This window comes from Anopheles gambiae, chromosome 3 (assembly GCF_943734735.2).
Source record: "Anopheles gambiae chromosome 3, idAnoGambNW_F1_1, whole genome shotgun sequence".
Lineage (NCBI taxonomy): Eukaryota > Metazoa > Arthropoda > Insecta > Diptera > Culicidae > Anopheles > Anopheles gambiae.
Window position 1 is genome coordinate 739414 of NC_064602.1, and position 13793 is coordinate 753206.

Consider the following 13793-nt stretch of genomic DNA (forward strand, 5'->3'; position numbering starts at 1 on the left):
GTGATGGTGTGAAACGCTTCTTGCTTCAAGCTCTTGCGGTAACAGCGTTAAAGGCAACAACAACAACAGAGAATAACGCATCGCGTAGAAACAAACACACCGTTCGTGGGTATGTCAGGGGGGGAAACAACGGGAAAAGCTCAATTCTCTCTCAGCGATGCCGCTTGGGTCACGCCGCTTCATGCTCATGCACACATCATAAACATTAGCGCTCGTGAACATACAACTGAAAGGGATTTTGTGTGCTTCGGTCCGTCAGTTGCTGTTATTATTTTCTTATGCTCCCGTACAGCCAGACAGCGAGAAAATACACACAATTGCGCCGTATTGATGGAAGTGCCAGCCGGCCGCTGCGCTGCGTTCCGCTTCCGTGTAAGGACATAAATTAGGATTTGCGCGCACACTCGTGATGATGACGATGCGTTGATAGTAGCAGCAAGCGGGAATCGGTTTTGAGCTCACGGTCCCCCTTTGAGCTCATCATTTGCCACATACACACACACACATACACGTGAACGGTGGCGAGAAGCATTGGCTAAGATTTCCAAGATGCTCATCGTCATCTTCACGGTTACGGTCGGAAATGTCTTTGAATTGGATGAGGTAGATAGGGGGGTTTCCTCTTTTTTACGCGCAGGTCATGGGGTAATGTAAGCAGTCATCAATTTCGCAGAGCCACTGTAGATTAAACGTAGCATCAATCTAACGAACAGGAGAGCAACAATGTTGGAGTTGAGGCTGTGTGCAATAGGGTTTGAAGGGTTTAGTTAGAAACGTTTTGAAGTATTATGAATATAAGTTTGGAGAGTAAAAGCTAGAATTGTGATCTGAATATATAGTTCCCATAGGTTACCTTAAGTGTGTTAGAGCGGAAGAAAGATCTCAGTAATGCTCTATCCTCCAATCTCTCCGTCAGGTCGTTAGTAAACGCCCAGGTTGCATCGTCACTATCTACCGCCCGCATGATGCATCGGCCATTTCTAACGGGAAGCGTTAATAGAATTTTACTGCAAAATCACCAGCACCAGCGAGTTCCCATCACCTGTCGCGGGGAAGATGGTACGATGTTGTTTCCGGGGCGAAAAACGAATCGATCCACTACGTAATTCGTCTTTTTCTCTCTCATGCTTTGCCCCAGTGTCGATAGGGAATACAAACGATCATAATTGGATCTTGATCCGCAAAGACACCGTGCAGAGGGGCCTCAACGGTTGTATCCGGCGGCTGGGAAACGCCGCCGAGATGAGTCTGGAGTGCCAAAACAGGGGGCAGCTGTTGTTGGAGATTTAGAGGAAAAGCGTAGCGTGGCTATAATTGCTACGGAAGTGTGACAGAATCAGGACGGGGTTGGAGGATGACGAGCAGAAATACTTCTTCATCCAGCCGTGTGTGTGTGCAGATCGCTAGCATAGATTCTGAACTAGATGTTGTCCGTGCGAGAGGGATTATCCGAGACGTCCACATTCAACCTGCAGTTGCACCAACCGTCATCCCCCGCTGCTTTATGAGATACACAAATTATCGCGCGAGCTCGTAGTTCGCCGATGCTCGAGGAAACGCGGGTAGTGAAGGCTGGCGTTGATTGAAGACGTTACCGCCAGTGCTCGAACTAGACGCTAGCTAGTGGGCATCTAGCGGCGAGCATCGTTAGACGAGCGAAAGATGACGAGCGTATCCCGTGCACACGCGGTAAGTACACCTTGCCCGTATCTGCCAGCGCACAAGCAGACAGAAAGAGGCCGCCCAGCATCTGGGCAGACAGACGGGGTCGCGTGAGGAAGAGCGAGAGAGGGTGTAAATGCATCAAGATCGCTGTTAATTTACGCCAAAGCGGTGTGTTTGGCTCCTTTTATTTTTACTCGTCTCTGTGTATGCTCGTGTGTCGGACGCGCTGTGGCCATTTATTGCGCCCCAGTACCGAAACCGTCCTGGGACGGACAGACACCTTGCGGTACTTGTTTGCGCACAGTCTGGCTGGCTGGTGCAGCGTATGCAGCGATTTTTAAAATATAGGATAGGAAGAACATCAACAAAAACAGTCATCCGACGCGAAGGCGCACATACGAGTAGTTCCTCGTTCGACCCCGAACCGGCACTTTGACCACACTGATACGCCCGGATATGTCAGTGTCGAGAACACGTTTCGGTCGGGTGCAGCTCTGCTCCACGCTCGGCAAGGGATAGGTGAACGATGTGGCTGGGATGTGCTTTCGCGGATCAATTATATTGATTTGGTTCGGGATGGTTTACATGTGTCAGGAAGGCATCCGGTCGCTGTCCGTAGGAGCTTGGTTTCGGGTTTGAGGGAAAAGAGAGTTTAGTGGAAAATAGCTCGTGACATGATTGCAACCGATGCAGGATGAGTTGTCATATTAGTACCGTGACAAGGGAGTAGATGATTGGACGCCACACTGAGCGTCTTGACTACTTGATGCTCTAATGACCTCATTACAGTGTGGCGGGACGCCCAGTCGGACTGGAAGTTATTCGTTTTCAGTCACAATCATCGAAATGGTTTGTTTTAACAACTTTTCTAAAGAGAAGCCATCCATTGGCTAAGATTTTAAAGACTGTTTATTGTGACAGCAGCTAGATAAACACTAATCCACTGGAATATCCGTTCGACGTGAAGAATGCATCAATGTTTGGATGCACGTTCCCCCTGTTTGTGTTGCACCGGTCCGTGTACTCTACTCCCCTCATGTTTGCTGTGTGTGTCTTTTGCTCTGCGAGTCCGACACGCACAATTGCATCGAAGCCGCGTAATCTCACACCACACCACCAGGCAGGGAGAGGGAAACAAACCGTTGCGATCAATCCAAATAGGATTACGTTAATTGATTTAATGGCATCATGCACTGTAGCCATACTGCACCGAAACACCTCGGCGGAGTGGATTTGCATTAATGCTCTGTTATTTTGAACGCGGGGGGAAGCAGCGAACACTTACAGCGGTTGGGAAAGTGGTTCCATACAATGTTGCTGAGTGTAAAATATCGACAACGAACCACAGGAATGTTGAATATCTCATTACGGGGAGGGAGAACCGCTCCCTGAGGGCAAAATATCAGCTCAGCGACTCGGAACTCCAGCCCATAGTTCACTGAACGTCGTGCGCGAGGAAACATTGTAACAGTGGGTCGAAGATCCGGAACCCACAGCATCTTCATTATCGATCGTTGCTCGCTCTCTTCTAATTACAAGATAACTCGATCACTCGCGAAGCCGAGAGGTACCGACGAACGCACTCGCAAGGCTAGGCATGCAGTGCCATAACGTTCAATCGACCGCAGGCAGTGGCTGTAAATTTTGTCGCTCGTCTCTAATACGCCTAGGCAGCGGGACTCCATTGCGCGACAACGGCCACCTCACTTCATTTTCCTTCACCTCGCGCCGGACGAACTTAGTAGCGACACGTGTATGTGTGTGTGTTTGTTTTTGTCTGTGTTTGCATCTAGTTTTCAGAGAGCAGAGAATCACACGAGCGAGTCGTTTGGCTACGAGCGGGTGCCGTATAAAAGTGGGGTTGGCACAAAGAATGCCCATGTCGCGCGTTCCCGCCAAACCGCCACCGAGACGCCGATGTCGTGAAGTTCCTATGAAGGTGATAAATTAACCGTCCGACGCGGTTCTAATTAGAAAGATTTAGTAGATAGTATGCGCACGCGGCACCGAGACTCCATCGGAAGTTGGAATCCGCTGGGTGGCTCGGTGGCTGGCTTGGCACGGGTTGGCAAAACGGAACGACATTTCGTCGACAAGCATGTCGACAACGGGTGGCGGCAAAAACGCGGCCCAGCCACACGACATTGCCGTTGGCTCTGGTGCATAAGTGTGTCCGGTTTTTGTGCGGTTGTGTATCGTGTTGACGTTTTTTTGTATGTTTTGTGCATCTCGTTTACGTTCCGTTTCACAAATTATGCTTGCTGGAGAGGATAGCATAAAAAATGTTGTGCTCACGAACAGGGAAACTGACAAGCGTAATACGGAGGCCAAAATGGAGAGCGCGCTAGACGAGGAAAGACCAGCATGAGGTCGAAGTTTTTGTTCACAGCTTAGCGCGAACTTTGCGGATCATTCGGCAATGACACTTCTCAGGGTCCTGGCAGGGTGCTGTCGTCATTGAGGCCTTTTGCTAGTACATTTTTGTGGCTCTCGACGAATGTTGTTTAGTAGTCTGTGGCTGTTGCTTGAGATCACATCATTTTAGCGAGACAAATAAATAAGCAGAGTTTTTACAAAAAAGCGGTCGTTTGGAACATATTTTCCCACTTAAGGGCCCTTGGTTTGCTACAACTGCAACGAATTAAACGATCTGAACGCTAAAAGACGTTGTTTTGCTCATCTACTTGCTTACTGCATTCTCAGCAAGCAACATTCTCAGGGTCAGTGGAAACGCAAAAAGCAAAAACCACACAACTCCAACGCGCACCATGCTCTGCCCCAGATACGAACCCCAGCTGGCTGTAGGATCTCTTCCGTTCTTCCGCCACACAAAAGTTAGAAGGCAGAAACTTCAATCCAACGAGAGTACTGGAACACAAAATCGTTCCCCGTCTCGTATCGTGCTGCGGCAGCAAAGGGTCGTCTTTCGCGATGGTTTCTGTCTCTTCTGCTGCTGCCGTTGCAACAATGTATGTGCACAAACAGCGAGCGGTCGGGAGGGGATGCGATCGATTTCATCGGTTGCCCACAGGCGGGTCGTTTTACCAGTGCCATGTTGTCTCTAACATTAATTATGCTGGCTATCGCGTGTTAATTTGCGCGTTTGTTTGTTTCTGCCTGGCGGCGGCGGCGTCTTCAGCCGAGCATAGTTTGTGTCACCGTGTGAAGGAGACGGAGGAGCAGCATCTCGTCGTGTACGCTGGCCGGTGCATTGGGAGATCGGTATTGCAGCTTTATGTACTGCCCATCGATTTCTGAATACAATGTTCGTTGGATTGGATTTCGCGATAGCATGCTTTTTTGTAGTTAGTTTGTAATCGATGAAGGTGATGAAGGAAAACAAAACCACCCTGTATGTTGTATCCATGGAGCAACTGTTCAAACTCTTCTCCGGTTGCGGATGAAAGAACGCTTAATTTTTCTCATAGACCGATGGTTCTAAATCAACGAATAACGAGGTGTTACATTTACGATTTCAACCAGCTTATTTAATTGTCGGATATAGGGTTATGCTTCACAGCTTATCCGAAGTTGCAAAGTCGAGATAGGAAAACCATTAGTTCGTTCCTGCGCCGTCGCCATCGTCGTCGGATTTGCAGTGAAATAAATGTTAACGCCAATGCTTGTTGCCTTCGTGTCGGTTGCGTCTGATAATTCGTAATGGAGGTGAAAACACTTAAGATACGATCTAAAAGTGCAGTTTAAAATAAAAATAAGCTTTTTTCCACGACGCTCACCCAATGCAACGCGCTCGGCTTGCAGTCGAGTTTCTCACACGTGCTCACAATGCAGCCCACAGTGGAAGCAACCGTACGGGTAGTCGAGTGACAAGTGCACCCAGAGGTGGACAGAGCCATCGCTAGCCGGGCAGGAAAGAAACCTGTTCAATTATCAACCCATGCAGCCAGGCTTTCGTCTCCGTCCGTTTCGCACACCGCCGATCAATGCTGCTGAGTCGGCGGACTACATTCCCGAACGACGACTCCACACACCGCTCCAAGGGAAACCCTGGAACGTTCATCCCTTATTCCCCTCTCGAGGCAAGAACCCTTTTTGTGTACGGTGATGGTAAAGTCGCTTTGAAAGCAGTCGAAAGAATGCATCTGACGAATGGTGCTGCATCTAAAGCAATACGAGGACACACAGAGGCAGAGTCTGCCGCGAATCGAAATGCAATTCGTCCCGTGTCGCTGTGTGTGCGCACAGTTTGATCGATGGTTACGTGTCGCTGTTCGATGGGCAAGGGATGGGAGGGGGAAGCAGTTGCAGTTTTCCGACTTTCCACGCCCGAGAGCCGGATGAGACAGTGTGGCGATTGTGTCGTTCTGGGTTTCCGTGGACTCGGCGTCCAAGGAAGTACGGAGAACCAGCAAAGAACAGTCGGATCAACCTGTCGATGGTGGAGCTGGGCTGGTTGGTGGTGCACACTGTTTCATTCTTTTCGTTTTGGTTCGCTCACATTAACTACCGGCACCTGCACGACAGCATAGCGGAGCATAGTTGACAAATGCAACGCGAGCGGACACAGGAATGTAGTCGAGCGCATAAGGCTGGGGGAGCGCCCTTTCCCTATTACATCCCGTGTTCGCTTAAGGTACGTCCCCGTAGCTACGTTGTGATAACTTAATTTATGAAATAGCTTTTTCCTTAGCCGGATGACGGGAAGGTATGCAATGGGTGGCTATGGTCTGACCATTTCCAAGCAAAGCTCAGTTTATGAAAAAAAGACGAGGGCACCTTGTATGGGAAGGAGGAGGCTGTTGGCCGTCGGTAGAATGGAATAGCTTACTCACTTTGTTGATGATCTTTTTTCGCACGGCTAGAGAATCGAATGGGAAAGGGAAAGAGAAAATGCATTAAGCTTTGGCAGAATCTTCAGCAGCAATAGCGTAATGCAGCGGAAAAAGGCAACGAATGGCGTATTTTAGTAAACGACGAACTTATCAACTCTGTTTGCTTTTCAATGATGTGGTCTTGCTGTCTTGTAAATGCATTTTCTCTTTGCATTAAAATGTCTGCAGTTTGTTCACTCAACTAATAAGCAATTTTCCTCCTCCATTGTCTCGTTTTAGGCGGCCTGGGAAGGTCCGATTCCCATCAAAGCGGAACCACTGGACATTCCACTGAAGAAACCAAAGCTTATGAACGATGCTGGATCGATGTATCACAGTAGCAGCGGCAGTAGTAGTAGTGTTGGCAGCAGTCGGACACAGCACTATGCCGCCCAGCAGCAGCAGCAGTTGCTGGTGCATCCACAGTCCCACCTGCTGCACCATCACCAGCAGTCGCAGCAGCAGACGAGTGCAGCCTTCCGGCCCTGGACCGCCCAGCAAAAGGCGCAAAAGTACGCGCAGCAACAGCAGCAGGCGCTGCTGCTGCAGCAGATCGCACCGTACGCGAACGGCACCGGCACGACGATTGTGAACGGCACGATCCGACCGACCTCGCCCGGTGGCAGCATTCTGGCGCTTAGCCAAGAGCCGCCGCTGCTCCAGAACCCGGAAAACGTGGTACCGATGTCGGAGACGGACAAGTTCGAGCGTTCGTACCAGCCGAACGTAGCGCTAGTGCCACGCAAAACGATCCTTTGCGGGAAGGAGCCGCCTGCGGTCTCTGTGACCGCTGTCCGCGAGCGGCGCGAGTACGATGGCAACAAGGATCGTTCCGTGATCAAGTGTGAGATGGTGCAGATCAAGCAGGAAAGCCCAGCCACGCCACCAGCGATTGCTGCCGGCGGTGGTGCAGCCGTCGATGGATCGATGCGGTCCGTGATCAAGTGTGACGTGCAGATCAAACAGGAACGTTCCGGGACGCCCGCGTCGGCAGGCTCGGGACACTTGGATCATGGTGGACGAGGAGGCCGAGAAGACAACAGTCGCTCCCCGGGTCCACCGTCCTCGGCACACATTCCCGTATCGCCTCCACCACCGGCAGGAGCGATCGCGATCAGTACGATCATTGCCAAGCAGCAGCAGCAGCAACAACAACACCACCACCAGCAAGTGTCATCGATGGCAACGTACGGAAATAGCAACAGCAACAGCCCCGTTCCGATCGCGCTGGATGCGCAGCATTCCGGGTCGTCCGGGTCGAACGAGATCACCTCGTCGACGTCACCACTACCACCACCGCCATCATCGATCGTGGTGAATATGAACGGTGGAGGGGACGGCGTGGCGCGCGCACGGGAGCAGACGGGAGACAAGCCAAAGCTAGTGCTAATAAAAGAACCGATCATCAGTCCACCGCTGAGCACACGGACGCCCACGGGTCGGCATTCTCCACACGGCCATATGCTGCAACAGCAGCAAGGCGGTGGTTCCGGCCATCATTCGCAGCCAGTGTCCCCGCCGCCACCATCGCACCACAGCGAGCACCATCAGCCGATGTATCTGCACCACCATCAGGTACTACAGCAGCAGCAGCAGCAGCAACAACAACAGCAGCAGCACTTCCGATCTCATCATCCCGGCACGACGACCGCCGACACGATCATCCACCGGAACGGGCATCCGGTGGTGGGCAACTCGGAGTTTGAGCTGTCCACCGACACGGACGATGATAGCCAGACCGGCGAACCGGACAGCAGCAACGTTCCCACGACGATGGAGCTGATCGGCGAGGTGCTGAAGGAGGTGGAAACGGAAACGAAGCAGCAGATACTGAACATCTTCAAGGTGCTGCTGCAGGAGAGCCGCGTCGAGCACCACCGGCTGCAGATGGAGATCCGCGCGAAGGAGGACCAGCTGATGGAGGTGCAGCGGCACAACATGGAGATCCAGCGCCAAACGGACCACTTGCAGCAGCAAAACCATCAGCTGCAGCTCGAGCTTGATCGTGCGTTGCTGAAGATTGAAGCGTTGCGCGAGCATCAACACCAGCAGTCGCAGCTCCATCATCATCAGCAGCAGCATCACCACCAGCAGCAGCATCACATCATGGTGCGGGAAACGCTAGGCGGGGTGGGTGAGTCCAGTACCTCCTCTACTCCGCCATCGCCCCTGTCGCTCGTCAGCAACGGTAGCAACAGCAACCACAGCCATCAGCTGATCGAGCGGCGGAACAGTTTCCCGGAAAAGTCGGAAATCATCATGAAGCCGCTGAAGAAGCTGCTCCGGCGCAGCCCGGACGATGCGACGACGGTGCTAATGTTGGCATCGCCACCGCCCCAACCCACGGGCAGCCTGCCGCCGGCGCTTCCAGCCTGTCTGTCAATTACGGCTACCACCGTGTCGGTGGCCCCGAAAGCGTCCTCCACCCAGTCGGACCCGGAAGCGGGGCGCGAAGCTAGTCGGCGGCAGCCTTCTGTCTCTCCGTCGCCGACGCTGAGAGCGGGCGAATCGTCGCCGCCGCCTGCTGCTTTACAGCAGCCGCCGCAACCACCGCCACCACCACCACCAACAAGTGCCACCATTGTACCTGCATCACCGACAACGATAACGGCCGTCAGTGCCGTGAATGGCGGCTCGTCCACGGCTTCATGCATCACCCAACCGTCGTCGTCCGCCCTAGAGAACGGTACCTCGCCATCACCGATCGTTGTCGTTGTTCCGGTGAGCAGCAGTGGTGGCTCTTTGCCAAAAGATGCTAGCGGCGGTTGTTCGCCACGACCGCCGTCGCGGGCTGGCTCACCGCGGTGTGACGGCAAAGGGCGACTCACTCCGGCGGAAGGCAACGATAGCGGGGATGATCAGGATGAGGATGAACCGATGGAAGAATCAGTTGTTGCTACGGACTCTTCAAGGACTGTGGAGGTGTCATCGGACGCTGCACCAGAGGGAACGGCCAAAGCGTCAGCGATCAGTGCAGCGAAGGGCAGCGCAATTGGGACAAGTACACCTTTGGGTGGTGCCAGCAATCAGGAGAACGATTCGCCGAACCGGTCCAATCGAGGCAGCTCCAGCGGTGGCACTCCCAAAAGCAGCTGTGACAACTGATAGTTGGTGATCCGTTGGCGCTGAACCAGGGGATGCCGCGGCAGCGGCGACGGCGGATCGGTACAGCGCTAAGCAGCGAAACAGCGTAACCTAAAGTGTAGAGCGTGTCATTATCACCTTAAAAATATTATTTATCTTTGGTTACCAAGTCCGGTTGGCGGTGGAAGACATGAGGGGGATGCACACGCAGCTGATGTGGTCCCCGTTTGCTATCGGAACCGCGCACCAAGTGAAGCATTTTCGTACGATCCATTCTCTCCAAACGTTTGTTTCGAGTTTTGTCCAAGCCAAAATCAAAGTTTGTGTATACTTGGTATTCGTTTCGTTCCCACCTAAATTATTTATACGGTACGATTATTAAATAGAGGGGCAAGAGAAGGTAGGCCCAGCCCTTACGACGACTACGTGAACCTATCTTGCGCGCAAACCAAACGTTCATCCGCACAAACTGGAAAGCTGGTTAGGAAAGGCGTATCTGGGAAAGGATAGTTGATCGCTATGAACGAACAACGAACAGTCTTACTGAGCAGCGTGATCGATAGTAATTGCCAATGGTCACTTGAAAGAAGAAAAAGAGGGAACAAATGGAAAAGCATCGTCACAGGACATGCCGCGAGCAAGATTAGACAGGCATACTTTTTTCCCCCTTCTCTGCTATTTTCTATGCTGTCCGGTAATAGCGATTAGGTCGGCAGCGCGCGCAGTAAAGTAGTTTTAATAATTTCTTTGAATTAACCACTAAGTGGTTTTAAATATGGTAGATTGTAGTGTCGAAAAACAAACCGAAACGACGCGGCAGTAAGATGTGTGCTGTAAGAAGCGACGGTGTGTAAAGCAGTAACTCGTAAGTTGCTGTAAGAATTCGCCAAGTACCGGAGACAAAAAAAAACTAGTTGCTATCAAGCTAGGCGAAATAGAACAACCCCGTGCAAGCGCAAAACGATATAGAAAACGTAGCAAACAAAAGAAGAAAAAATAACGAACAACGTGCTGGCAATGCACACACAGTGTAAAACAGTAAGTAACCCTCTTTACGATAAAAGTCAGTCGATAACTACTATATTAAAACCAACAAGCACATAAGCAAATGGAGAGGAAGAAAACAAAGAAACACACGCTAAACTAAAAAAACAGCGCAACATAGTGAAGAGATAAAGCGTAAGCATGGAACCATCTTAAACTTAAGTTTCAACTGTTTTTAAAACAAGCGTTTCAACAAGTTAAACCCTGACGAAAAAGCGTTTAAACAACCACAAATAAGTAGTACCAGGCGTGAATGCGAGCCGCACGTCCTCGGTTCGTCGAAGCAGAGGTTGTAGCGGGTTAGGCATGGGTCAGGGTAGGTCCCGTGCGCCACGGACGAACGCGTGCAGAGTCATCCCATTGTAAATAGAGCTGTCCCACTAGAACATTTAAGCAAACAAACCCATGAATATGCACCCTTGAATGCACACTCACGTCCAGGATTATGCGAATGTAGAGAGCAACATTTCATTCTACTTCCAATGTAAAGCTGTTTGTTTTTGTTTTTACATATAATTCCTTTTTGTAAATTCTCTTGCCTCCTTTTGATTGCCTTTCTTGTGCCTTCTTGTCTTGGAGGGCTTAGAAGGACGAGTATTCGAAAGGAACTAGTGCCAGTTATTGTAATCGATTCAAGCAGAACCTTTCATTCGATGAGAAATTCCTCTGGCAGCGCGTTGTCAGTGCGTACGATATTTATTTCGTTTATTTTGGCCTCGTACTACATTAAATTATAACTTTCGTTCTCAAAATTTATGCTCCTGTCTCTTACCCCTCTCCGTTGCGGAGTACTCCTCACACAGTACTAAAATTCACCTGGTGGCGGGGAAGCATGTTGCAAAGCGACACTACTCCTCCGATCATTAGTGCTTATCTGTACGGCTTTCCTTTCGATGGGGCATCTCCATCGATCCTTTGCATGGTAACCTTCACACACACACCTGTATCTTTACCTTTATTTATTACAAGCAGTTCTGACATCAATGGTGTATGTATTTCCGCTTTTTATTTACTTTAATCTGCTTAAAGCATCTATCCTTTGGTTAAACTAAGTTTGATAGGGAAGGAGAGTGGGTGCGTTCAAAACCAAGTTTTTCGATCCAAAAAAAAAGAGCATACTCATACAAAAAGAAAAAAAAAGTATGCTTGTTTCTGTACACTGCTTATGCTTCCTTCTATTCTATTTTTTGTTTGTTTCCTGTCGATCGGTCGATCGGTGTGAGAGTTGGGATAAAATTCCTTCTAGCTTAAAGCTTTCTTTCCTTTCCCTCCTATCCAGCGCGCATACCCCGCTGGATAAAAGAATCGAGTCGAAACATAGGCGTACACAATATTACTGTCGATCTTAAGTGTAATTTTGTATAAAGAGAAAAAAGCGTAACTTTAAATAACGATAAGGTCCGTTAAGAAACAAACCATGCTACTAGAGTTAGAGTGTGTAACTGATTACAAGTAAAAAGGACAAATCATCCAAAACAAAACAGACGGAAAGGAGCCATGTGTCCTTCTTGCGCGCTTGTGTGCTGAATTGGTGTATTGAGAAAGAAAAAAAAGTAATAACACAAGAGTAAAACAACAAGTTGGTCCTCGATAAGGTGCAAACAACGAAAGTGGACCGAATTAACGACTACCACCACTACCATCTAGTGTTGTGCACTAATGTTCTGCCGCAATGTTCTCATTGATTAAACGTACTTTTATACGCTCGCATCGCAATAATCTCTGCGTTTATGTGTGTGTGTGTCGAACACCAGATTCCGGGTTCGTAGTTCGCAATCCCATTTCGAGTAACTGCCAGTTTGAAAAGCAACAAGTTAAAATTTAGTAAAAACGAAAGCAAAAGCATAACGAGACGAAACGAAACTGTCACAACAACCGCGTCACGGCGAACCCTTTTCGTTATTTTCAACTGTAATAAATGAAACAAAATGTAAGCTTCTCAAGCTTTCCCGCTAGTGAAACTATTATGTGGTGTAATGTTTCTTTCTTTTTCGCCTCCCCTTTTCCTGTCGATAACACATATTGAGCCCGGTCCGGTTAGGTTGTTCGGTTTTGGTGACTGTAATTGTGAATTAACATGCGCAAACTGATAGACTATAGACGAACTTAAGCAACCCAAACGCGAAACTGTTTGCCTTATGCATGGTGGTCGGAAAAATGTTCAAGTAATTGGTAAGGATCGAGATCGCCCCAAATCCTCCGTTTGCCGGATGGTGACAGCAACAATTTTGCATGGATTCCGTTTCGTTTTCGTGTTTTGCTGTGCGGTTTTATTTCGCTACGTGTTCTATACTGGCATCCTTCGCATTGTGTAATTGTGTGTGTATGTGTGTGAGTGTATGTACTTGAGAAAAACGCACATCCAGCAAAATGGTGGTTTCATGTTATACGATAGAGCTGCTCTCGCTGCTACTCTGCTGTCTATTGGTTCAGGGGGGCAGCGTGGACCTGACTGCTAAGCTCGTGGGGACGGCACGACAGGAAGGAGACTAAAAGCAATTTAGTAACTTAAGCAAGCGGACTCGTTCACAACACGAAGGGAAACGCACTCACGCAACATGTAAGGGAAGGAAAAAGGGGGACAGCAAATTCATACGCATAATGCATCTCTGTGAATCTTCTCGCTGGTAGTGCACCCTAGCACGACACGTGACACAATATACCGAACAAGAAAGCACACAAACACACACACATACAAGAAAAAAGAGAAAAGTGGCGGTGCAAAAAAGGGGGTAACTAAATACATATAACAAATACAATAAATAAATAAATAATTATATAGATATATATACATGTACGATTCACTATCGTCAAGATTCACTTTCTAGACTCCTGATTGCGAAACGAAGTACAAATTAGAATGTATGCTTTAAAAACAAACTCATAGGAAAATGAAGAAAAAAATCTTTCACTACTCATTGCACACAGATAAGCTACTATATGACAAGAAATGCAGGAGTGCGCTAGGCACCACCAAGCAAGCCAAACCGGGTGCAGCAGCCCTGCCTGCCGGACCGTCATCCTTTCTGCAACGCGATGCTTGGGACCGCAGACGGGCCAAAAAAAAATCACACACACACACACACACACACATACAGTTTACAACCGTTATGGGTATTTTTGCCTCCCAATATTGATGTTTTTTCCTCTCCTCCTGCGTTGTTATAC

At 49.3% G+C, this 13793-nt stretch overlaps 1 protein-coding gene across 3 annotated transcripts in view; it reads left to right on the forward strand.

Moving 5' to 3' along the window:
• LOC1278189 (homeotic protein female sterile) overlaps window positions 1-13445 on the forward strand; it is a 118307-nt gene extending 104862 nt beyond the window's left edge. For all 3 annotated transcript variants that reach the window (XM_061656679.1, XM_061656678.1, XM_061656680.1), the window contains exon 3: window positions 6738-13445. In XM_061656679.1, the coding sequence (XP_061512663.1) occupies window positions 6738-9602 (2865 nt within the window). In that variant the 3' untranslated portion in view covers window positions 9603-13445. The remainder of the gene's footprint in view (window positions 1-6737) is intronic.
• Window positions 13446-13793: the final 348 nt, after the last annotated feature.